This window comes from Somniosus microcephalus, chromosome 2, assembly GCF_052327205.1.
Source record: "Somniosus microcephalus isolate GS21.2 chromosome 2, FLI_Smic_1.0, whole genome shotgun sequence".
NCBI lineage: Eukaryota > Metazoa > Chordata > Chondrichthyes > Squaliformes > Somniosidae > Somniosus > Somniosus microcephalus.
In genome coordinates this window covers 267877207-267901482 of record NC_140988.1, presented here as the reverse complement: position 1 = coordinate 267901482, position 24276 = coordinate 267877207, and the positions used below count along the sequence as shown (strand labels likewise).

Sequence of the window (24276 nt, the reverse complement as noted above, 5' to 3'; positions counted from 1 at the left end):
TTATTCTGGAGGGGTGCTTGGCCACATTTCTGTTGTTCAAGGAGAACAGTGAAGTCAGCTACTGGGAAAATACTCAGGAAAACTGACCCAATCTCCGAGGGGCTACCAGCTTCCAAAATTGGAGAACTAGGATAAGAATCAATATTCAGTAGTGCGGAGGTGCCCAAGGCTATAGCTAACTGACGGGTACAAGATTCCTCACAGGCATCCACACCATGTGTGTTGTTCCTTATCCAACCAACGATATCAGTGATGATGACCAGAAATAAGGCCTTGAGGTATTTAAAAAAAAAAAAATTCCCATCATACATATAGCTCTGACAAGAACCAGAAACACATGAGTAAACATTATACCACAAGAGAAAGTTTTGCTGGTGCAGTCACTGAAAATTACACTTATTGTCTTAGCCAATGTTAGCCATACAATAAATCTACCCATTACTGATTAGAAGGGTTTGTAACAGGATGAATGGTTTTTGGATAGAGCTTTTAAGAACATCACAATCTTTACACTCCAGCCTTCAAATATGTAAAAAAACAGCTCTGGCTGTAAAAGTAATGATGTCATGTTACCTTACTCAAGACTAAGAAATATCATTACTAATTCCAATGAAGCACTTTGTACTAGTAGGAGTCCGCTATATATTAACAATGAACTGTAACACTTAACAATAGATTCGATGAAGATCAGGCAGATTTTTCTTCTGTATGTCTACTCAGACAAACTAGAGTAGTAATCATCAAATCATATTGATGCAGTAGTCTATATCCAATACGATACTTGGGTGCCACAAATTTTTCTTGGGCTTCTTAAATGTAATTTAGGACATGACGTCTTGTGTCTTTGGATAATTTAAAAAACATTAATTATACCTCCATATCAACTTTAAAGTTACACTTAATCAAAATAAAGATGAGACTTCCAGACCTTTTATTTCTGGAACGGTGTACACCACATATCAAGGTACAACAGAAGTACAAAATAATGCTGAACAAAAAACCTTCAATGTTTATATACAAATATTAAAACCAAATGCAACATTAGAGCTTTCCCCTTGTATATCTTCAAAACTAAATGCTGTCTTGATTGTCACTAATTAGCCCATATTTTTCACTGGCAGTTCTATTACTAACTCTGCAACAGTACAGTAGAAGAGGAGCTGTAGCACCATTTCTTCAGAACAGTATTGCCAGTGCTTTTATTTTATCAAAAGCATTTTAATCAGCATGTCTATATTGATCACCAATACCACGTTGCTTAAATTTTTCACACATTGTACAAACTCCCTCTTCTGTTCAGATATCAATAAACTTTTCAAATTTCTGTATACAATTGCAAAAGTAGTTAGAGTGTCAACTAGTCACTATTTTACTTTCAATAAGCAATTTTAATTCACACTGCAGACTTTGGTTAAAAATAAATATCACTAAGCTTGACAACCGAGAGTTTTGCAGTACAGATATTTATCCTCAGCCAATAAGGAAAATTGCACAATTTTAAATGACCTAATTGTATGCACTTTGATATTCTTCAGCCAACAACCAAGTACAACCTTCAAGTAAATGGAGCAGTTTATATTAGGAAACGAATCATTTAGGCTAGTGAGAAAAGCATCTCAGTTTGGGTGAAGTATTGCTATATTCACTACAGCACCAGTTACACTTCTAAATGAATTAGTATATGAACTGACTTCTCAACATGGAAATGGAAAACAATCATCTTTGGCCAGCATTTTAAACAAAGCTCGACAATAAACAGCAAGATCTTCTAAATACCAGTGGTTTAAATGATGAGATTCTCATTTAGAAAGAACAAACAAGCATCATTTCATGACACTTTAAACTGAAAACTTGGAAAAAAAGGTCTACTATATGCAGAAATTCTACATAATTACATTCGCTCAAATTATTGCCCTGTTTAATATGAACACAAAAAGGAAATTTACAAAATTCTAAAATATCAGTTCACAATAAGCATTTGGTTTTAGTTTTGGTAAGTTGCCAGCATCATACACATCTCAATGATCTTGGTTTAGCATATATGCTGATGAGCTTTTTGCTCCACATGCTGAACACAATGCAGAAAAAAAAATTAAGTTGATAGCAAGTAACCAATACTAGTCCTAACCAAAAGGTTAAAAAACACAACCATGTTTAAATTTCAGTCTATTTGGCAAAAACACCAAATATATGCTTTTAAACGAACTGCATTATTCAGTCAGAAGAGTTAATGCAATTGGCAAGAGAATACATACCAATAAGGATTTGTGGCTTTTTATTTTTTTTAAATCATAAGCAAATCAGTTCTAGGAAATTTTAAATTAAACCCTGTAATAAAATCACACACTTCTGTTTGCCAAGGGAACTTACAAAGTCTGAATGCATAGTTAAATTCTGTATTTATAATGCACTAGGAATGGTTTTCAAAATTTCAAAAAGTGCAACTGATGTGAGTGATCAGTCATAAATCTGTGTGAACATTACTACAGACTAGCCTTTGCAAATCCACAGTCACGCTCAAATATATAAATGAAGGGATATGTATAGCATTTTCACAAACACATGACTAGGTTCAATTAACATTAAAAGAAAAAACCCACAAAAGACAAATGCATAGATCAGCACATAAATCCAGCTACAAGAAGCTGATGACTTGGATCACAATTCCACGCAATACTGGCAAGAGCCAAGGCTACCCGTTACTTCTGTGTCTTGTACCTTTATGCCACTCTGTACTGTCTCAGAACCTAAAGCTTTGTCTATCATACAAGATTCCTGTATAAAAACTGAAAGACCACTAGATTATGGTTATACAGTCATACTCATCGACATAGAAAATCAACCCAGTCTCTCAAGCCACAGTACCCACTCTTGCGCGTTTAAAATGGCAACTAGGCCAACTTTTGTGTGATAATGCTGTACAAAATAATTTTTAGGGGATTGTGAAGAATATGGGGAGGGGGGAGAAGAGATATTCTCTTCAGATAGAATATAAATATTTACAATATACGAAAGCAGTTCATCATGTTGTGTATCTCAATTACTCAGCCTCCTTCACACTTTCACGCCACTTACAGAATCAGTAAAATTCTTCTCAAATATAATGCAGTAAAACCTTGGATTTTTAAAATCACAATTAAATGGAAAGGCAGGTACCTGACAGGGCTTAATGTCTTGATATATTAATAGCTGCATTTTTAACACAGAGGCCTAAAGATCAAAATTAATTTTAGACATTAATAACCTACACTGTCAATTAGAAAATCTAGGAAGCAAAGCTATGCAGATAATAGAAAACAATAGCAAAATACTGTGGATGCTGGAAATCTGAAATAACAGAAAATGCTGGAAACATTCAGCAGGTCAGGCAGCATCCGTGGAGAGAGAATCTGTTTTCTCTCTCCACATATGCTGCCTGACCTGCTGAGTGTTTCCAGCATTTTTTTATTGTTATTTCAGATAATAGAAAAGTTACACCATGAAACACAGGATATTGCGTGCACTGTAAATATGTAAAATGTACTTATATCTTTTAGGATGCTAAGTTTTTCCTACTTCTAAACAAGGTAGAGACTTCCCAAGGTACCTTGATCAGTAGCTGACAATTCTCAGCAACAATTTTACACATAAAAGCACCTATTTTACCTCCTACAGTTTTGTAACAATGGATACTAGGTATACCTAATCAGAAATAATTACTATAATCCAAAATTCATTATTTGCTCCTTGCTTCAGCCTAACAAGTGTTTTATTTCAAAACCTTTATCTTCAGAGACAGTGTCAAGTTTACAACAGACTAAAAAACTGGAATGCATTACAAAGGAGTTACCTTCAATCTGGTTCATCAAGGTTTCACTGTATTACATACTGCAAGATAGGGGCACATTGTTTAATACAAAACACAATGAACTGCTGCAAGAGACTTGGCTAGACTCTCAAATAGAATTGTGTTTAAAAGTGGCAAATCCCAAGCTGTGTTGAGATGGTTTCAGCTGCCCCAGGAAATCTCATAAGATATACAATGCACTGCACAATTTGAGATACACTATAATACAATCTTTAAAGTCTTAAAAAAAATAAACATCAATATACAATTATCACAAAATTCAATATTTAATCTAATCAATAAAAGCTTGAAGAGTTTTTAAGCACACAGAAATCTGGCAGTAGTTCCAACCCGTTTACAGATGGCAGCCATGCCCAACTCTTGCTAGACACGTGCATGTCTGTAGGCTTCCTCCCACTTGTACTTCATCCATCAATTTTCTTCCAAAGGATGCACTCACGGCACTGTAAACTGAAGTGCTCTGCTTTAAGTCAATGGATGAGAGAAGGCTCTGTTCATGCAGGTCTTTGCACTGATGTGCGCAGTTCACTTCTAAAATGCTACATTAGCCAGGGACAAGGCTAGGTACCTGTAAACATTAGTATTCCTCTGTACCCACTACTGTGACAGTAGCGTGGACTCATGGAAGCCATTTCTATTGTTTCAGATTCCCAATGTTGGTGTCACGAGGTGAAATGGTTCCTTTGTCTACTGACTACAAAGGAGATGCAATGGCTTGAGAGTTCAAGACTGCATCATAAAGTTCAATTTTAAGTCCCCATCTCTGCTATGTGAACATAATCTCTGAAATTTCTGTTATTAGGGACTGAAAATAAATGGCTATTTAACTCTTGAGAAATCAAGATTAGGTTCTATAAGTAAAAAGACATCACTGATGTCATAGTAAAAAAATTCAAACTTCCAGTGAATGACTGAACAAACTCGATGGCTCACCCACCAAGTTCACTGTTACTGCATACCACCATTTCATAAGAAGTTTCAATGCAGGAGTCACTCTGATTGGAGAGCTGTGTGCTGGTGTAGTGCGTGGGGATTGATGAAGCCATTTGCTTCACTACCAGACAAGCTGCTAAAATCTGTAACAGACACAGACATTTTGGCACTAGTGATGTGATGTGTGTGATTCTCGAAATCCACACCCAGGTTATTTACAGAAACGTCATTGATAAAAGATTCTTGAACAGAGATCCCCATTTTCAATCTCTTTGTAGGTCTTTCAGATTCATCGTTGCACATGCTTATCTGGTTTAGATCAGAATGGTAGAATCCAGTCTCGAATAAATTTAGACAGTCTGTGTCACCATTTGTAGGCAAACCAAGTGACTCTTCTATTAAAACAGGCACATGGGTAGTTGGTCCCTTTGTGTGTAAACTGTCCAGTGGAGGAAAATTATAGGAATCCAAGCAGTTTACATCTGCAACGCTGCATGTTGTACCAACACTGGTCAGTGCTAAAAAAAAAAAAGCAAAATATTACTAACCTTCAAATTCACAGATGTATCTAAAATACCTTCACAGATTAACATTTTTAAACTCGTGAGAAATGCAGCTGAAAGATTTATACCAACATAAGGGATTTGTCAAATGAAGAATTATACTGTAAAATTTAATTTAAAGGAGGTAGATAAGTTAAATGCAAACTAACAATTTGGGATCACTGTTGGATTTTTATTTGCCGCAGTTACATTATCAATTGGACATATTCTCATACGTGACCAACTAAACTCAACTATCAAGCACGTGGATCAGCATGAAGTAGAAAAATAAATCCAAGCATCAAGATGGCTCAAGTTACATCCCTTAGAAGGTATGCTGTACACTTTAGATGCTAGTCCAGTTTTGTAAATAACTGCATTGGTAAATGTATTTCTATATAATCTTTATTTTAACCACCATGCCCCTTTCCAGAGTCAGCTTGGCTCAGTTGATAGCACTCTCACCTCTGAGTCAGAAGGATGAGAGTTCAAATCGCACTACAGATTTCAGCACATAATCTAGCCTGGTACTTTAGTGTCGTACTTAGGGAGGTGCCATTAAACTAAGACCTCATCTGCCTCCACAGGTGGACACAAAAGATTCCAGGAAACTATTTGAAAAGGAGCAGGGAGTTGAGCAGATTAAGCTGTGAAGTGGGAGTACTTTATTATGATAACCTGCAAATTAGAACATAAGAACAAGGAGCCCTTCGAGCCTGCTCAGTCATTCAATAAGATCCTGACTGATCTTCTACCTCAACTCCACCTTCCCGCACTATCCCCATATCCCTTGATTCCCTTAGTATCCAAAAATCTATCGATCTCTGTCTTGAATATACTCAGCGACTGAGCAACCAGAGATTTCTGGGGTAGAGAATTCCAAAGATTCACCACCCTCAATGAAAACATTTCTCCTCATCTCAGTCCTAAATGGCCGACCCTTATTCTGAGACAGTGACCCCAGTTCTAGACTCCCCAGCCAGGGAAAACATCCTCCCTGCATCTACCCCTTCAAGCCCTTTAAAATGTTGATATGTTTCAATGAGATCCCGTCTCATTCTTCTAAATTCTAGGGAATATAGGCCTAGTCTACTCAATCTCTCTTCATGGGACAATTCCCTCATCCCAGGAATCAGTCTAGCGAACCTTCGTTGCACGCCCTCTAAGGCAAGTATATACTTCCTTAGGTAAAGAGACCAAAACTGTACACAGTACTCCAGGTATGGTCTCACCAAGGCCCTGTATAAATTAAGTTATTTTTCACCTTATGTTCTTGGTGCCCTGGCCAATATTCTTTCCTCAACCAGCACCACCGTAAACAGATTATCTGGTCATTCATTAGAGACCTTGGAGTGTGTAAATTGCCTGCTGTATTTGCCTGCATAACGGTGACTGCACATCAAAAATAAATACAAATTTGTTCATTTTTTCCTTTTACAGGCAATAGCATTAAAAATCATGTCTATGTATTGTTTCCACTGCTGCTGAATCTACTCCACAGTACAATTAATAGGAACTGATACAATTACTAAACTATGGTACTCCCAATGGAAGCAATTCAATAATATAAAAAGGGCATCACTTACAAAGGAACAGGAGTAGGCCAATCAGCCCCTTGAGCCTGTTCCGCCATTCAATGAGATCATGGCTGAACTGCATCTCAACTCCAGCCACCTGCCTTGGCTCCATATTCTTATACACCCTTGTCTAGCAAAAATCTGTTGATCTCAAATTTAAATTTATTAATTGAGCTGGCATCTACTGCTTTATGTGGGAGTGAGTTCCACACTTCCACCACCCTTTGCATGAAATGTTTCCTAACTTTTCTTCTGAATGGGCTGGCTCTGACTTTAAGATTATGTCCCCTTGTCCTAGACTCCCCCACCAGCGGAAAAGGTTTTTCTCTATCTACGCTAACAATTCCTTTCAAAATCCTAAAAACCTCAATCATATTACCCTCAAAACATCAAAACTTCGTCCCAATTATATTCTAGCCCTTTATTAGTTATAAAGGCTAACATTCCATTAGCCTTTTTGATTAATTTTTGTACCTGACTACCAACGTTCCCGTCTCGAGGTCCCGTGCAGGCAGTGAGCCGGCTTCACAATGCAAAAAACCACGCGTGCACGGAAGTTTGAATGGCCCGCACAGCCAGTTAAAGGGGGCACAAGGCCCAAAACAAAATTGGGGGGGGGGGGGGGGACATTGCGGACTACTATATTTTAGTGATCTGTGTAGATGGACCCTTAAATTTCTTTGGACCTTCACTGTTCCTAGCTTTTCACTAAATAATACTCTGACCCACCTATTTTGGTCCAAAATGGATGACCTCACACATATCTGCGTTGAAATCCATCTGCCATCATTATGCCCACTCACTTAATCCATCAATGTCTCTTTGTAATTTTATGCTCCTGACTACACTATTTATTATACCACCAATTTTTGTGTCATAGGTAAACTTGGATATATTGCTCTCTACTGTGTTATCTAAGTCATTAATAAATATAACAAATAGTTGAGGCCCCAACAGAGCAGTAACTAATTAGTCTAGGTTAGCTGGACTTCCATTTAAAGTTTTCTATGTGAAAATGGCTTACAACTTGTACAACAAAAGATATTAAGGACATCTAATTAATTCACCGTGGAAAAATATGCACAAGATGGAAAGTAACTTATTTCACACTTTCAAGCATTGGCATAATAAAGTACTCTGAATTCATAGCTTAATTTGCTCATTACCTAATAGCTTGTCTTAGACAGATAGAATCATAGAAGGATTACAACACGGAAGGCAGCAATTCAGGCCATCGAGCCTGTGCCGACTCTCAGCTAGTCCCACTCCCCTGTCCTTTCCCTGTGGCCCTGCAAACTTTTTTCCTTCAGATACTTATCCAACTCCCTTTTGAAAAATAAGATTAACTCTGCCTCCCCCACCCTTTCAGGCAGCGCATTCCAGATCTTAATCACTCGCTGCGTAAAAAGTTTTTTTCTTATGTCGCTTTTGGTTCTTTTGCCAATCACCTTAAACCTGTGTTTTTTTTGTATTGGTTTAGGGGATGTGAGAGTCGCTGGCAAGGCCAGCATTTATTGCCCATCCCTAATTGCACTCGAGAAGGTGGTGGTGAGCCGCTTTCTTGAACCGCTGCAATCCATGTGGTGAAGGTACTCCCACAGTGCTGTTAGGTAGGGAGTTCCAGGATTTTGACCCAGTGACCGTGAAGGATCGGCAATATACTTATAAGTCAGGATGGTGTGTGACTTGGAGGGGGTGTATCTTGTAGATGGTACACGCTGCAGCCACAGTATGCCGGTGGTGGAGGGAGTGAATGTTTAAGGTGGATGGGGTGCCAATCAAGTGGGCTGCTTTGTCCTGGATGGTGTCGAGCTTCTTGAGTGTTGTTGGAGCTGAACTCATCCAGGCAAGTGGAGAGTATTCCATCAAAGTCCTTACTTGTGCCTTGTAGATGGTAGAAAGGCTTTGAGGAGTCAGGAGGCGAGACACTCGCCACAGAATACCCAGCCTCTGACCTGCTCTTGTTGCCACAGTATTTATGTGGCTGGTCCAGTTAAGTTTCTGGTCAACGGTGACCCCCAGGATGTTGATGGTGGGGGATTCGGCGATGGTAATGCCACTGAATGTCCTCTGGTTCTCGACCCTTCTGCCAAAGGGAACAGGTTCTCTCTATCTACTCTGTCCAGACCACTCATGATTTTGAACACCTCTATCAAATCTCCTCTCAATCCTCTCTGCTCCAAGGAGAACAACGTAACTGAAGTCCCTCATTCTTCAAATCATTCTGGTAAATCTTTTCTGCGCCTTCTCCAAGGCCTTCACATCCTTCCTAAAGTGTGGTACCCAGAATTGGACACAATACTCCAGTTGGGGCCGAACCAGTGTTTTATACAGGCTCATCATAATTTCTACACTTCTGTACTCTATACCTCTATTTATGAAGCCCAGGATCCCTTAAGCCTTTTTAATTGCTTTCTCAACCTGCCCTGCCACCTTCAACGATTTGTGCACATATACCCCCAGGTCTCTTTGTTCATGCACCCCCTTTAGGATTGTACCATTTAGTTTATATGTCCTCTCCTCATTCCTTCTACCAAAATGTATCACTTCACACTTTTCTGCGTTAAATTTCATCTGCCACATGTCCGCCCATTTCACCAGTCTATGTCTTCCTGAAGTCTATCACTCACCTCCTCACTGATCACTATACTTCCAAGTTTTGGGTCATCTGCAAATTTTTTAATTGTGTCCTGTACACCTACATCCAAGTCATTAATATAGATCAAGAAAAGCAGTGATCCTAGAACCGACCCCTGGGGAACACCACTGTACACCTTCCTCCAGTCCTAAAACAACCGTTCACCACTACTCTCTGTTTTCGGTCACTTAGGCAATTTCGTATCCATGCTGCCACTGTCTTTTATTCCATGGGCTTCAACTTTGCTGGCAAGCCTATTTTGTGGCACTTTGTCGAACGCCTTTTGGAAATCCATGTACACTACGTCAACCGCATTACTCTCATCAACCCTCTGTTACCTCATCAATAAACTCGATCAAGTTGCTTAAACACGATTTGCCTTTAACAAATCAGTGCTTGCTTTCCTTAATTAGTCCACACCTATCCAAGTGACTGTTATTTTGTCCCTGATTACTGTTTCTAAAAGCTTCCCTACTACCGAGGTTAAATTGACTGGCCTGTAGTTGCTGGGTTTATCTTTACACCCTTTTTTGAACAATGGTGTAACATTTACAATTCTCCAGTCCTCTGGCACCACCCCCGTATCTATGGAGGATTGGATTATGGCCAGTACCTCCGCGATTTCCGTCCTCAATTCCCTCAGCATCCTAGGATGCAACCCATCCGCTCCTGGTGATTTATCTACATTAAGTACAGCCAGCCTTTCTAATACCTCTATCAATTTTATCCTATCAAGTGTCTCCGCTACCTCCTCCTTCACTATGTCTATGGCAGCATCCTCTTCCTTGGTGAAGACAGATGCAAAGTACTCATTTAGTACCTCAGCCATACCCTCTGCCTCCATGCATCAGTCTCCTTTTTGGCCCTTAATCGGCCCCAGATTAACCGACCAGAGCGGGCCTGCGTGGGAACACTGAGCATCGGCGGCAGATTAAAACCGGCGGCAGTGAGTGAGGAGCAGCCCGACCAGAGCGGGCCTGTGTGGGAACACTGAGCATCGGCGGCAGATTAAAACCGGCGGCAGTGAGTGAGGAGCAGCCCGACCAGAGCGGGCCTGCGTGGGAACACTGAGCATTGGCGGCAGATTAAAACCGGCGGCAGTGAGTGAGGAGCAGCCCGACCAGTTCAACAGCAGGGGAGAGAGGTAAAAAGTAATCAAAGTGTGACGTCACCAGGAAGCAGGTAAGTGATTGGTTGGTGAGTATTTGGTTGGTGAGTATTTCTCTCTTTTTTTTTAAACTTTAACTCTGGTTTATAGTTTCTATAAGGTCTCTCTGGTGTAGCAGGGACTGTTGGTAAACCAGTTAACTGTAGTGTAATTAGTGGGATTGATTGATTTAATTTAAATTCAATTAATTAAAGGGTAAGTCATGGCAGGACAGCCGGGCCCCGTGATCTGCTCCTCCTGCGATATGTGGGAAATCAGGGACACTTCCTGTGTCCCTGACAACTACATGTGCAGGAAGTGCATCCAGCTGCAGCTACTGACAGACCGCATTGCGGCGCTGGAGCTGCGATTGGATGCATACTGGAGCGTTCACAATGCTCAGGACATCGTGAATAGCACATTTACGGAGTTGGACACACCGCAGGTAGAGGTTGGACAGGAAGAAAGGGAACGGATGACCAACAGGCAGAGTACTAGGCGCAGGCAGGTAGTGCAGGGGTCCCCTGTGGCCATCCCCCTCTCCAACAGATACACCACTTTGAGTACTGTTGGGGGGGGGGGGGATGGCTTATCAGAAGAAGGCAGCAGCAGCCAACTTCCTGGCACCAGGGGTGGCTCGGCTGCACAGAATGGGAGGAAAAAGAGTGGTAGAGCTATAGTAATAGGGGATTCAATTGTAAGGGGAATAGATAGGCGTTTCTGCGGCCGCAAACGAGACTCCAGGATGGTGTGTTGCCTCCCTGGTGCGAGGGTCAAGGATGTCTCCGAGCGGCTCCAGAACATCTTGGAAGGGGAGGGTGAACAGCCAGTTGTCGTGGTGCATATAGGCACCAACGATATAGGTAAAAAGCGGGATGAGGTCCTAAAAGCAGAGTATAGGGAGTTAGGAGATAAATTAAAAAACAGGACCTCAAAGGTAGTAATCTCAGGATTGCTACCAGTGCCACGTGCTAGTCAGAGTAGAAATAGAAGGATACTTCAGATGAATACGTGGCTAGAGGAATGGTGCCAGGGGGAGGGATTCAAGTTCCTGGGACATTGGAACCGGCTCTTGGGGAGGTGGGACCAGTTCAAACCGGACGGTTTGCACCTGGGCAGGGCTGGAACCAATGTCCTAGGGGGAATGTTTGTTAGTGCTGTGGGGGAGGGTTTAAACTAAAAGGGCAGGGGGTTGGGAACCTGAGCAGGGAGACAGAGGAAAGGGAAACAAGGATAAAAGCAAAAGATAGGAAGGAGAAAAACAAAAGTGGCAGTCAGAGAAATCAACCATGGCCACAGTAAATAATAATTCTAATAGGTCTAAGAGCGTTAAAAAAACAAGCCTGAAGGCTTTGTGTCTTAATGCGAGGAGCATTTGTAATAAGGTGGATGAATTGGCTGCGCAAATAGAAGTAAACAAATACGATTTGGTTGGGATTACGGAAACGTGGCTCAAGGAAGGCCAGGACTGGGAACTCAACATCCAGGGGTATTCGATATTCAGGAAAGATAGGCAAAAAGGAAAGGGAGGTGGAGTAGCATTACTGGTTAAAGAAGGGATTAACACAATTGTAATGAAGGATATTAGCTCTGATGATGTGGAATCTGTATGGGTAGAATTGAGAAATACCAAAAGGAAAAAAACATTAGTGGGAGTGGTATATAGACATCCAAACAGTAAGGCGGAGGTTGGGGATGGCATTAAAAGAGAGATTAAAGAAGCGTGCAATAAGGGCACAGCAATCATGGGTGACTTTAATCTACATATAGATTGGGCCAACCAAATGAGTAATAATACTGTGGAGGAGGAATTCCTGGAGTGTTTACGGGATGGTTTCCTGGACCAATATGTCGAGGAACCAACCAGAGATCTTAGACTGGGTATTATGTAACGAGAAAGGATTAATTAGCAATCTTGTTGTACGAGTCCCCTTGGGTCGGAGCGATCATAATATGATCGAATTCTTCATTAAGATGGAGAATGAAGTAGTTGACTCGGAGACTAGGGTCCTCAATTTAAATAAAGGAAACTATGATGGTCTGAGGAGCGAGTTGGGTAGGATTGATTGGGGAATGGCACTCAAAGGGTTGATGGTGGATAGGCAATGGCAAACATTCAAAGACCGAATGGATGAACTACAGAATTTGTTCATCCCAGTTTGGCATAAAAATAAAACAAAAAAGGTGACCCAACCGTGGCTAACAAGGGAAATTAGGGATAGCATAAGGTCCAAGGAGAGGGCATATAAATTGGCCAGAAAAAGCAATAATCCTGAGGATTGGGAGCAGTTTAGGATTCAACAAAGGAGGACAAAGGGATTAATTAAGAAAGGGAAAATTGAATATGAGAGTAAGCTTGCAGAGAACATAAAAACTGACTGTAAAAGCTTTTATAGATATGTGAAGAGAAAAAGATTGGTGAAGTCAAGCGTAGGTCCCTTGCAGTCAGAATCGGGGGAATTTATAATGGGGAACAAAGAAATGGCAGACCAACTAAATACATATTTTGGTTCTGTATTCACAAAGGAGGACACAAATAACCTCCCAGAGATGCCGGGGAACATAGGGTCTGATGAAAGGGTGGAACTGAAAGAAATCAGTATTTGTAGGGAAACGGTGTTAGGAAAATTGTTGGGACTGAAGGCCGATAAATCCCCAGGGCCTGATAATCTACATCCCAGGGTACTTAAGGAAGTGGCCCTAGAAATAGTAAATGCATTGCTGGTCATCTTCCAGAACTCAATAGACTCTGGAACGGTACCCATGGATTGGCGGGTAGCTAATGTTACCCCACTATGCAAAAAAGGTGGTAGAGAAAAGGTGGGGAATTATAGACCGGTAAGCTTGACATCGGTAGTGGGGAAAATGCTAGAGTCCATTATAAAAGATGTAATAGCAGAGCACTTGGAAAGCAGTGACTGGATCGGACAAAGTCAACATGGATTTACAAAAGGTAAATCATGCTTGACTAATCTACTGGAATTTTTTGAGGATGTAACTGGTAAAATAGATAAGGGAGAACCAGTGGATGTGGTGTATTTGGACTTTCAGAAGGCTTTCGATAAGGTCCCGCATAAGAGATTAGCGTGCAAAATTAAGGCACATGGGATTGGGGGCAAGGTATTGACTTGGATAGAGAACTGGTTGGCGGACAGAAAGCAAAGAGTTGGAATAAACGGGTCGTTTTCCGAGTGGCAGGCAGTGACTAGTGGGGTACCGCAAGGATCGGTCCTAGGACCCCAGCTGTTCACAATATATATTAATGATCTGGACGAGGGAATTAGATGTAATATCTCCAAATTTGCAGATGACACAAAGCTGGGTGGGAGGGTATGCTGTGAAGAGGATGTCGTGAAACTCCAGCACGATTTGGACAGGTTGGGTGATTGGGCAGAAACATGGCAAATGCACTATAATGTGGATAAATGTGAGGTTATCCACTTTGGTGGCAAAAACAGGAAGGCAGATTATTATTTGAATGGCAATAGATTGGGAGAAGGGGAAGTGCAGAGAGACCTGGGTGTTCTTGTACACCAGTCGCTGAAGGTAAGCATGCAGGTGCAGCAGGCGGTTAAGAAGGCAAATGGTATGTTGGCCTTCGTAGCAAGAGGGTTCGAGTACAAGAACAGGGATGTCTTGCTGCAGTTGTACAGGGCCTTGGTGAGACCACACTTTTGAGTATTGTGTGCAGTTTTGGTCGCCTTACCTGAGGAAGGACGTTCTTGCCATGGAAGGAGTGCAGCGAAGATTCACCAGGCTGATACCTGGGATGGCAGGAATGACGTATGAGGAGAGATTGTGTCGATTGGGCTTATACTCACTGGAGTTTAGAAGATTGAGAAGGGATCTCATCGAAACCTATAAAATTCTGTCAGGCCTGGACAGACTAGATGCAGGAAGGATGTTTCTGATGGCCGGGGAGTCCAGAACCAGGGGTCATAGTCTAAGGATAAGGGGTAAGCCATTTAGGACTGAAATGAGGAGGAATTTCTTCACCCAGAGAGTGGTGAACCTGTGGAATTCTCTGCCAGAGAGGGCGGTGGAGGCCAGTTCATTAAGTATATTCAAGAAAGAGTTGGATATATTTCTTAAGGCTACAGGGATCAAGGGATATGGGGAGAAGGCAGGGACCGGGTACTGAATTTGGACGATCAGCCATGATCTCATTGAATGGCGGAGCAGGCTCGAAGGGCCGAATGGCCTACTCCTGCTCCTATCTTCTATGTTTCACCCCTCCTCTTACTACTCATTTACTATTTATATGCCTATAGAATACTTTTGGATTACCTTTTATGTTGCCTGCCATTCTATTCTCATACCCTCTCTTTGCCCCTCATTTTCTTTTTCACTTCTCCTCTGACCTTTCTATATATAGCCCGATTAGAGTCATAGAGTCATACAGCACGGATAGAGGCCCTTCGGCCCATCATGTCCGCGCCGGCCATCAAGCCCTGTCTAATCTAATCCCATATTCCAGCATTTGGTCCGTAGCCTTGTATGCTATGGCATTTCAAGTGCTCATCCAAATGCTTCTTAAATGTTGTGAGGGTTCCTGCCTCCACAACCCTTTCAGGCAGTGAGTTCCAGACTCCAACCACCCTCTGGGTGAAAAAGTTCTCTCTCAAATCCCCTCTAAACCTCCCGCCCTTTACCTTGAATCTATGCCCCCTAGTTATTGACCCTTCTACCAAGGGAAAAAGCTCCTCAGCATCCATCCTATCTATGCCCCTCATAATTTTGTACACCTCAATCATGTCCCCCCTCAGCCTCCTCTGCTCCAAGGAAAACAAACCCAATCTGCCCAGTCTCTCTTCATAGCTGAAGCGCTCCAGCCCTGGTAACATCCTGGTGAACCTCCTCTGCACCCTCTCCAACGCGATCACATCCTTCCTGTAGTGTGGCGACCAGAACTGCACACAGTATTCCAGCTGTGGCCTAACCAGTGTTTTATACAGCTCCATCATAACCTCCTTGCTCTTATATTCAATGCCTCGGCTAATGAAGGCAAGTATCCCATATGCCTTTTTGTAACACCTTATCCACCTGTTCCGCCGCCTTCAGGGATCTGTGTACTTGCACACCCAGATCCCTCTGACCCTCCGTCTTGCCTAGGGTCTTACCATTCATTGTGTATTCCCTTGCCTTGTTAGTCCCCCCAAAGTGCATCACCTCGCACTTTTCCAGGTTAAATTCCATTTGCCACTGTTCCGCCCATCTGACCAACCCATCTATATCGTCCTGCAGACTGAGGCTACCCTCCTCGCTATTTACCACCCTACCAATTTTTGTATCATCCGCGAACTTACTGATCATACCTTTTACATTCATATCCAAGTCATTAATGTAGACCACAAACAGCAAGGGACCCAGCACCGATCCCTGTGGTACCCCACTGGCCACAGGCTTCCAGTCACAAAAACAACCTTCGACCATTACCCTCTGCCTTCTGCCACTAAGCCAGTTTTGTATCCAATGTGCCAAGGCACCCTGGATTCCATGGGCTCTTACCTTCTTGACCAGTCTCCTGTGCGGGACTTTATCGAAGGCCTTACTGAAATCCATGTATACCACATCCACTGCGTTACCCTCATCCACACACCTAGTCACCCCCTCAAAAAATTTAATCAAATTAGTCAGACATGATCTACCCTTGACAAAGCCATGTTGACTATCCCTGATTAATCCTTGCCTCTCAAAGTGGAGACAAATTTTGTCCCTGAGAATTTTTTCCAATAATTTTCCTACCACTGATGTTAGGCTCACTGGCCTGTAGTTCCCCGGTTTTTCCCTACTTCCCTTCTTGAATAATGGTACTACATTAGCGGTTCTCCAGTCCTCTGGCACATCCCCTGTGGCCAGAGAGGTCCTGAATATATGTGTTAGAGCCTCCGCAATCTCTTCCTTTGCCTCACACAGCAGCCTGGGATACATTTCATCCGGGCCTGGGGATTTATCCATTTTTAGGCCAGCTAAAACCGCCAATACCTCCTCCCTCTCGATGTTAATATGTTCGAGCATATCACAGTCCCCCCGCCCTATTTCTATGTCTACATCGTCCTTCTCCATAGTGAAAACAGATGCAAAAAATTCATTTAGAACCCCTCCTACATCTTCCGGCTCCACACACAGATTGCCACTTTTGTCCCTAATGGGCCCTATTTTTTCCCTAGTTATCCTCTTACCCTTAATATACTTATAAAACATCTTAGGATTTTCCTTTATTTTGCTCGCCAGTGTTATTTCATGGCCCCTCCTTGATCTCCTAATTTCTTTTTTAAGTATCCCCCTGCACTTTTTGTACTCCTCTAGGGCTTCCTCCGTCTTTAGCCTTTTGTATCTGCCAAAAGCCCTTTTTTTCCTAATCCATTCTCGTATATCCCCTGACATCCAAGGTTCCCTGTGGTTTTTGGAACCACCCTTGACCTTTACGGGAACATGTTGCCATTGTATGATCTCAATCTCCCTTCTGAAAGCCTCTCATTGCTCCGATGCGGATTTTCCTACAAGTAGCTGATCCCAGTCCATTTTGGCCAGGTCCTGCCTTATCCTATTAAAATCGGCCTTCCCCCAATTTAGAACCTTTATTTCCGGCCCATCCCTGTCCTTTTCCATGACCACCTTAAATCTCACCATATTATGGTCACTGTCACCAAAGTGCTCACCTACTAGCACTTTTTCCACTTGGCCGGTCACATTCCCTAGAATTAGGTCCAGTACCGCTCCCTCTCTTGTAGGACTTTCTACATGCTGGCTCAAAAAGCTCTCCTGGATGCACTTTAAGAATTCTACACCCTCTGAGCCTTTCACACTCTGACTGTCCCAGTTAATATTGGGGAAGTTGAAATCCCCCATTATTATTACCCTATTATTTGCACATTTCTCTGAGATTTGCCTACATATCTGTTCCTCTATCTCCCCCTGACTGTTTGGAGGCCTATAGTACACTCCCAGCAAAGTGCTTGCCCCCTTTTTGTTTTTAAGCTCCACCCATATGGCCTCATTAGAGGAACCTGCTAATATATCATCCCTTCTTACTGCAGTAATTGACTCCTTAATTAATATTGTGACACCCCCTCCTCTTATACCTCCCCCTCTGTCTCGCCTGAAGATTCTGTACCCTGGAATATTGAGCTGCCAGTCTTGCCCCTCCCTCAACCATGTCTCCGTGATAGCAACAATATCATACTCCCATGTGTTTATCAACACCTTCAGTTCATCCACCTTATTTGCAAGACTCCTTGCATTAAAATAGATGCCATCCAGCCTTACCCTTATATGTTTGCCCTGTCTACCAAGCTGACTTGTTTTTTTCTCTATAATTGGCAGCACATCACCCCCTATTTCAGCTCCCCTCTGTATCCCATCCCCCTGCCAAGTTAGTTTAAACCCCCCCCCAACCGTGCTAGCAAACCTCCCTGCAAGGATATTTGTCCCGCTCTGGTTCAGGTGCAACCCGTCCGACTTGTACAAGTCCCACCTTTCCCAGAAGCAGGCCCAGTGATCCAGAAAAGTAAAACCCTCCCCCCTACACCAACTCTTTAGCCACGCATTCATCTGCTCTATTCTCAGATGTATTTGCAAACTGACATCTGTCATACGTGCTCTTTTTCTGCTTCATCATATTCTCTATCTGTTTCGTCATCCAGGGAGCCCTGACATGAGTTGCTATGCCATTCCCCCTAGTGGGAACATACCTCAACTGTACCTGAACTATTTCCTCTTTACAGTTTTGCCTGCCAATCTTTGATTCCAGTTTACCCGGGCCAGATCCATTCTCATCCCACTGAAAATGGCTTTCCCCCAGTTAAACATTTTCAATCTAGATTGCTCCCTGTCCTTTTCCATAGCTAATCTAAACCTTATGATACTATGATCACTGATACCTAAATGTTCACCTACTGACACTTGCTCCACTTGACCCACCTCATTCCCCAAAACCAGATCCAGCAATGCCTCCTCCCTCGTTAGGCTGGAAACATACTGATCAAGAAAGTTCTCCTGAACACACACCAGAAATTCTTCCCCTTCTCTGCCCTTTACACTATTACGATCCCAGTCTATATTAGGATAGTTGAAGTCCTCCATTATTACTACTCTATAGGTCTTGCACCTCTCTGTAATTTCTCTGCAAATTTTCTCCTCCATATCTTTCCCACTAGTAGGTGGTCTATAGAATACACCCAGTAGTGTAATGGCACCTTTATTATTTCTTAACTCTAGCCATATAGATTCTGTCCTTGACCCCTCCAGGACATCCTGCCTCTCCAGCACTGTAACATTCTCCTTAACCAATACTGCCACACCACCTCCTATCTTTCCTTCCCTATCTTTCCTGAACACCTTATAACCAAGAATATTTAATACCCAATCCTGCCCTTTTTTTGAGCCAGGTCTCAGTTATTGCCACAACATCATATTCCCATGTGGCTATTTTTGCCTGCAACTCACTTACCTTGTTTACTACGCTTTGTGCGTCCACATACATACACTGTAAACCCATCTTAGACCATCCTGTATTCTCTTTTAGTTTGACCCCACTTAATATCTTACCATTTCTTACTTTACTGCTCTCTGCCTCTCCCAATCATTTGAGCACTTTATTTCCCCTTTCTAATATTACATCTTGGTGCCCATCCCCCAACCAAATTAGTTTAAAACGCTCTCCAACAGCACTAGCAAACTTCGAGAGGATACTGGTTCCGGCCCTGTTGAGGTGCAACCTGTCCCGCCTGTACAGGTCCCACCTCCCCCAGAACCAGTCCCAATGCCCCAGGAATCTGAAGCCCTCCCTCCTGCACCATTTCTCCAGCCACGCATTCATCTGCTCTATCCTTCTATTTCTATATACTCACTCACACGTGGCACCGGTAGTAATCCGGAGATTACTACCTTTGAGGTCCTGCTTTTTAATCTCTTTCCTAGCTCCCTAAAATCTGTCTGCAGGACCTCATCCCTCTTTCTATTTAGGTCGTTGGTACCAATATGGACCACAACCTCTGGCTGTTCACCCTCCCCCCTCAGAATGTTCCACAGCCGCTCAATGACATCCTTAACCCTGGCAGCAGGGAGGCAACATACCATCCTGGAGTCACGTCTGCGGCCGCAGAAACGCCTGCCTGCTCCCCTATCGAATCCCCTACCACTATTGCTCTCCCACTCTTCTTCCTCCCCACCGTACAGCTGAGCCACCCATGGTGCCGCGGACATGGCTCTGACTGTACTCCCCAGAGGAACCAATGCCCTCACCAGTACTCAGAACCGAATACTGGTTGGAGAGCGAGATGCACTCAGGGGACTCCTGCACTACCTGTCTGGTCCTCCTCTTCTGTCTGGTGGTCACCCATTCCCTCTCTGCCTGCGCACGCCTTATCTGCGGGGTGACCACCTCCTGAAACGTGCTATCCACAAAGCTCTCGGTCTCAAGGATGCACCGCAGTGACGCTAGCTGCTGCTCAAGCTCTGAAACCCGGAGCTCGAGCTCCTCCAGCTGGCGACATTTCCTGCACACGTGGTTGTCCAGGACATGGGAAGCGTCCTGGATTTCCCACATGGCACAGGATGTGCATTCCATGGGACTGCGCTGCCCTGCCATGCCTCTATTTAATAGGCTAGTAACTAACTTAGATATTTCTGTATTAATTGATTGATCAGAACACAATTACAGTAATGATTACATAATATGCTCTTCTTCCTTCCCTCTCCTTCTGCCACTTGTGTACAGTGATTAAGGCAAATTCATAGGATTCTTGGATTATTACCAGTATTTTGCATTTCGATCATTTTTCTGTGAAAGCTGCAAACTAGTGGCCTTTTCATACAGTTTATGCTTTTAAATACTTTTTCAGAAACACTACTGATATTCCACAGCACTGCTTGCAGTACAGGGTTTAGTTCTCAAGGCTGAACCACCTTTTCCAATGTTGCTATCTAAAATTGTGCTCATGTCACATCACTTAAAAAACACCCTTCAAAATACCAATTTCTTAAAATGTTCTGCAACTGTAAAGGGGATTTCTGGATATGTATTGACATTTAAGATTTGTTCATAGCAGAGTACACTGAAATATTGGATAAACTGCTAGGTTTTAAAAAACTGCAGCAAATGTAAAGTTATCTAAATAAGACAAATAATTCTACAGACAAATGAAATGATAACTGGGGTTAAAGATATTTTAGATTTAAATGCAACTTTTTATTGCAGTTTTGACAATTGAAAATAAAAAAGTTTGTGCTAATAATCTACCTGCAATGAATATGAAAGAAGCCCATTCATCTGGGTATTAAATCCAACAAGGTCTCTTCAGCATGGAGTTTCACTTAAGAGGACAATGGACACTCCCCCTCCATTGTATAGAGATATACGTACCCATATACAATTCTAAGTAGCACCAAAACTTATGATTTAACTTTTCTCGAAGCATACTTTGATTACTGTAATCCCAATTTATGTTGTCCAACTGTCTAGTAAAAAGCCCTGCCTCATTTTTCTCCCCTGAAAGCATCAACTCTCAGGCACTGGCAGCTCTTCAGTATCTCAAGGAACGGGCTGTCGTTCACACATAAAGCTAGACAGAGTGCAGCTTACTCGGCAGGGATCAGTGATAAAACTGTGCAAGTTTTCATCTGGTAGCCAAGTACAGGGGTGTCCACCCAGCTGTGCCAGGGCCACAAGTAGATCCTGAGCCCTGGCAATGCAGCCATGAAAGCTCAGGCAACCTCAGTCCTATATGCACCTTTATCTTATTTTGTGAGCCTGAGGGATTGGAATGGACAGTTATCCTATAAGTGGATAAATTCTCAATCAGAACACCAAGATTCTTTCGGTATCAAATTGAGATACATGCAAATTAGTAGGAACATAGAACTAAGCCTTTGATGGCCCTTGAGGCACAGTGGTATGCACCTATGTTCCCACAAAGACAAAAGCTTGAACATCAGGTGTACCAGATCTTTACCCACTAGGCCATCATAAAAACTCAAAGTTAGCACTTTGAAGTATTTTGAATCCTCAGATTATAACTGTTGCTTGAAACTCTAAACACGTACAATTCTTACCAGAAAACTCATGTCCAGAGCTCATTAGATTATGATCAGAAATTGTTTCTGGTCTGCTGATAGAAGAACACATAGATGGAGAATGCACTGATCGACTTAACATTCCCATCTCAGCCTCATCTACTAGGCGATCCATGTAATCCCTTAAAAAGACAAGGCATAAAATTAAACTATTGCACAATAAGATGTTAAAATTTAAAGCATTTTGAAATACAGACCTGATAATTTCTAAATACAAGGACTCACTGGATCCATCTAACTGACATACTGTATTTAAAGGCGCATTGTAATGGAAACTACTTTCAAAGCAAAGCGAATACTTGGCCTTTAGTCTTTCCCGTGTGTTTTATAAAGTCTATCCATGAAAAGGTCTTTACAAGATTTTATTAACTTTATTTCTGACGTACATATTTTAAGCATGCTGTCTATGATTTTTTCAAATTATAATTTGTATTGGCAGACCCAGGTAAACAGAGAGTGTAGGACACCACAAAGCCTGAAAAGAGGGACAACACAGGTGGTTAAGAAGGCAAATGGTATGTTGGTCTTCGTAGCGAGAGGGTTCGAGTATAGGAACAAGGATGTCTTGCTGCAGTTGTACAGGGCCTTGTTGAGACCACACCTTGAGTATTGTGTGCAGTTTTGGTTGCCTTATCTGAGGAAGGATGTTCTTGCCATGGAGGGAGTGCAGCGAAGATTCACCAGACTGATACCTGGGATGGCAGGAATGACGTATGAAGAGAGGGATCAAGGGATATGGGGAGAAAGCAGGGACAGGGTACTGAATTTGGATAGTCAGCCATGATCTCATTGAATGGCGGAGCAGGCTCGAGGGGCCGAATGGCCTACTCCTGCTCCTATCTTCTATGTTTCTATGTAACACATGGTAAATCAAGTGGTGGCTTCCTGAAGTGAAGCTTCAATAACTGACATACCATATTTCAAGCTTAAATTCAACCAAGATCAGTATCACATCTGGCTAAAAAGTATGAAACCTTCCAGGTCAGATGGAACATCAGTTACTTCACTGGTACAGACAGAAGTAGGAGGAGCAAAAACAGTTGGACCAGGTGCAAAGAATTCTCAAAAATTGTCCCAGTTAGCAGACTAAAAGGACAAAGCAAGACAGGACTGGTTCAGTGCTTAATTTGTTGCATAGTATTCTGCAAAAGGCAGATAGGAGATGATGGTCACAAGAGTTTAGCAACAAAGAAACAGCTAGTGTAAGAATTAGGATTGGAGGAGAGGAAAAGGCTAGATTACTTGAATTATTAGTCCAATTAAAAAGTTCTTAAAAAGGTCATTTACGATAGAAAGGTGTTGGAATTTGTGTCAATCCATTCAGAAGTGGTGTTATTGCTAATGATACTTTGGCAATAAAAATTTTTTCAGAAAAGGAGAAATTCAGTGTTGATAAGATTTAATTTTGCCTGATAAAAAGTTGCCAGGGAGTTAAAGGCTAGAAGAGCAATAAGCAGAGCAGACGATCTTAATGAATTAAGTTGTATTTTCAGCCACAGCAGACCAAAGTCAGGTGATTCGAGGGAACCAAGATGTGTAGCTGAGTTCTCAGACTGAGGCAAAAGTAGCAACGAAGAAGAGAGACAGAATGGAGAATAAAATGTCAGAAATAATGCAGAAGTACAGGATGATGCATAGCAGATGAGACAAGTACAGTTTTGGGAATTCTAGATGTCATAGTGGCTTGTGATTCTTCAGGTTGTACTTGCATATAGTTTATAATGTCTGTGGAAAGAATAATTAGCAAACATAAGGGGGCTATCAGTGTTGTATTATGGGGATCAGGCTTGGCATGCTCTGTGGGCTATTTCCAGTCACAAACAGGATTTTCAGCTGTTGATGGGACAGCTTCCCAAGCTCTACTTTGTGGGTGTTTGAAGTCCTAGAATTATCGCAATAGATTTTGCAAAATCTGTGGGAAAAATAAAAAAACATTTGGGTTTGAAAGATTCTTTTCCTTCCTATAGTATTGCTCAATCTTAAAAATAACCTTAGGCTCAGTGGCCTACAAGTGCCTCAGGTTATAATGTTGAGCTTTTCGAACCCAGATGGCTCCTGTGTCTGAAAATACAACTTACAATACTGAAGCAAAAGCAAAATACTGCGGATGCTAGAAATCGGATATAAAAACAGAAAATGCTGAAAGTACTCAGCAGGTCAGCAGCATCTGTAGAGAGAGAAACAGTTAACATTTCAGGTCGATGACCCTTCGTCAGAACTGGAAAAAGTTGGAGATGTAACAGGTTTTTAAGCAAGTGTAGGGGCAGGGAGAGGGGGGAGGGGAGGAAAGAACAAAAGGGAAGGTCTATGATGGGATGGAAGGCAGGAGAGATTAAGAGACAAAAGGGATGATGGTGCAAGGCAAAAGGAGATGGTAATGGGACAAGTTAAGGAACAAAAGATGGCTCTAGATGAAGTGTAAATGGCAATGGCAGAATGATCGACAGCTGCCATGTGAGAGAAAAAATAGGGGCAGAGGTTATGGTCTGAAATTGTTGAACTCGATGTTGAATCCA

General features: G+C 42.3%; 1 protein-coding gene across 6 annotated transcripts in view; it reads right to left on the bottom strand.

Annotated features, from left to right (window-relative positions):
- Positions 1-916: 916 nt before the first annotated feature.
- Positions 917-24276, bottom strand: part of LOC147123374 (mesoderm induction early response protein 3-like) — a 106769-nt gene continuing 83409 nt past the window's right edge. For 5 of the 6 annotated variants that reach the window (XM_085971809.1, XM_085971790.1, XM_085971818.1 and 2 more), the window contains 2 exons: positions 21731-21882; positions 917-5298 (listed from right to left, as the gene is read on the bottom strand). In XM_085971809.1, coding sequence (XP_085827935.1) covers positions 4838-5298; positions 21731-21882 — 613 coding nt within the window. In that variant the 3' untranslated portion in view covers positions 917-4837. The remainder of the gene's footprint in view (positions 5299-21730; positions 21883-24276) is intronic. The other variant, XM_085971799.1, reaches the window with a different exon arrangement.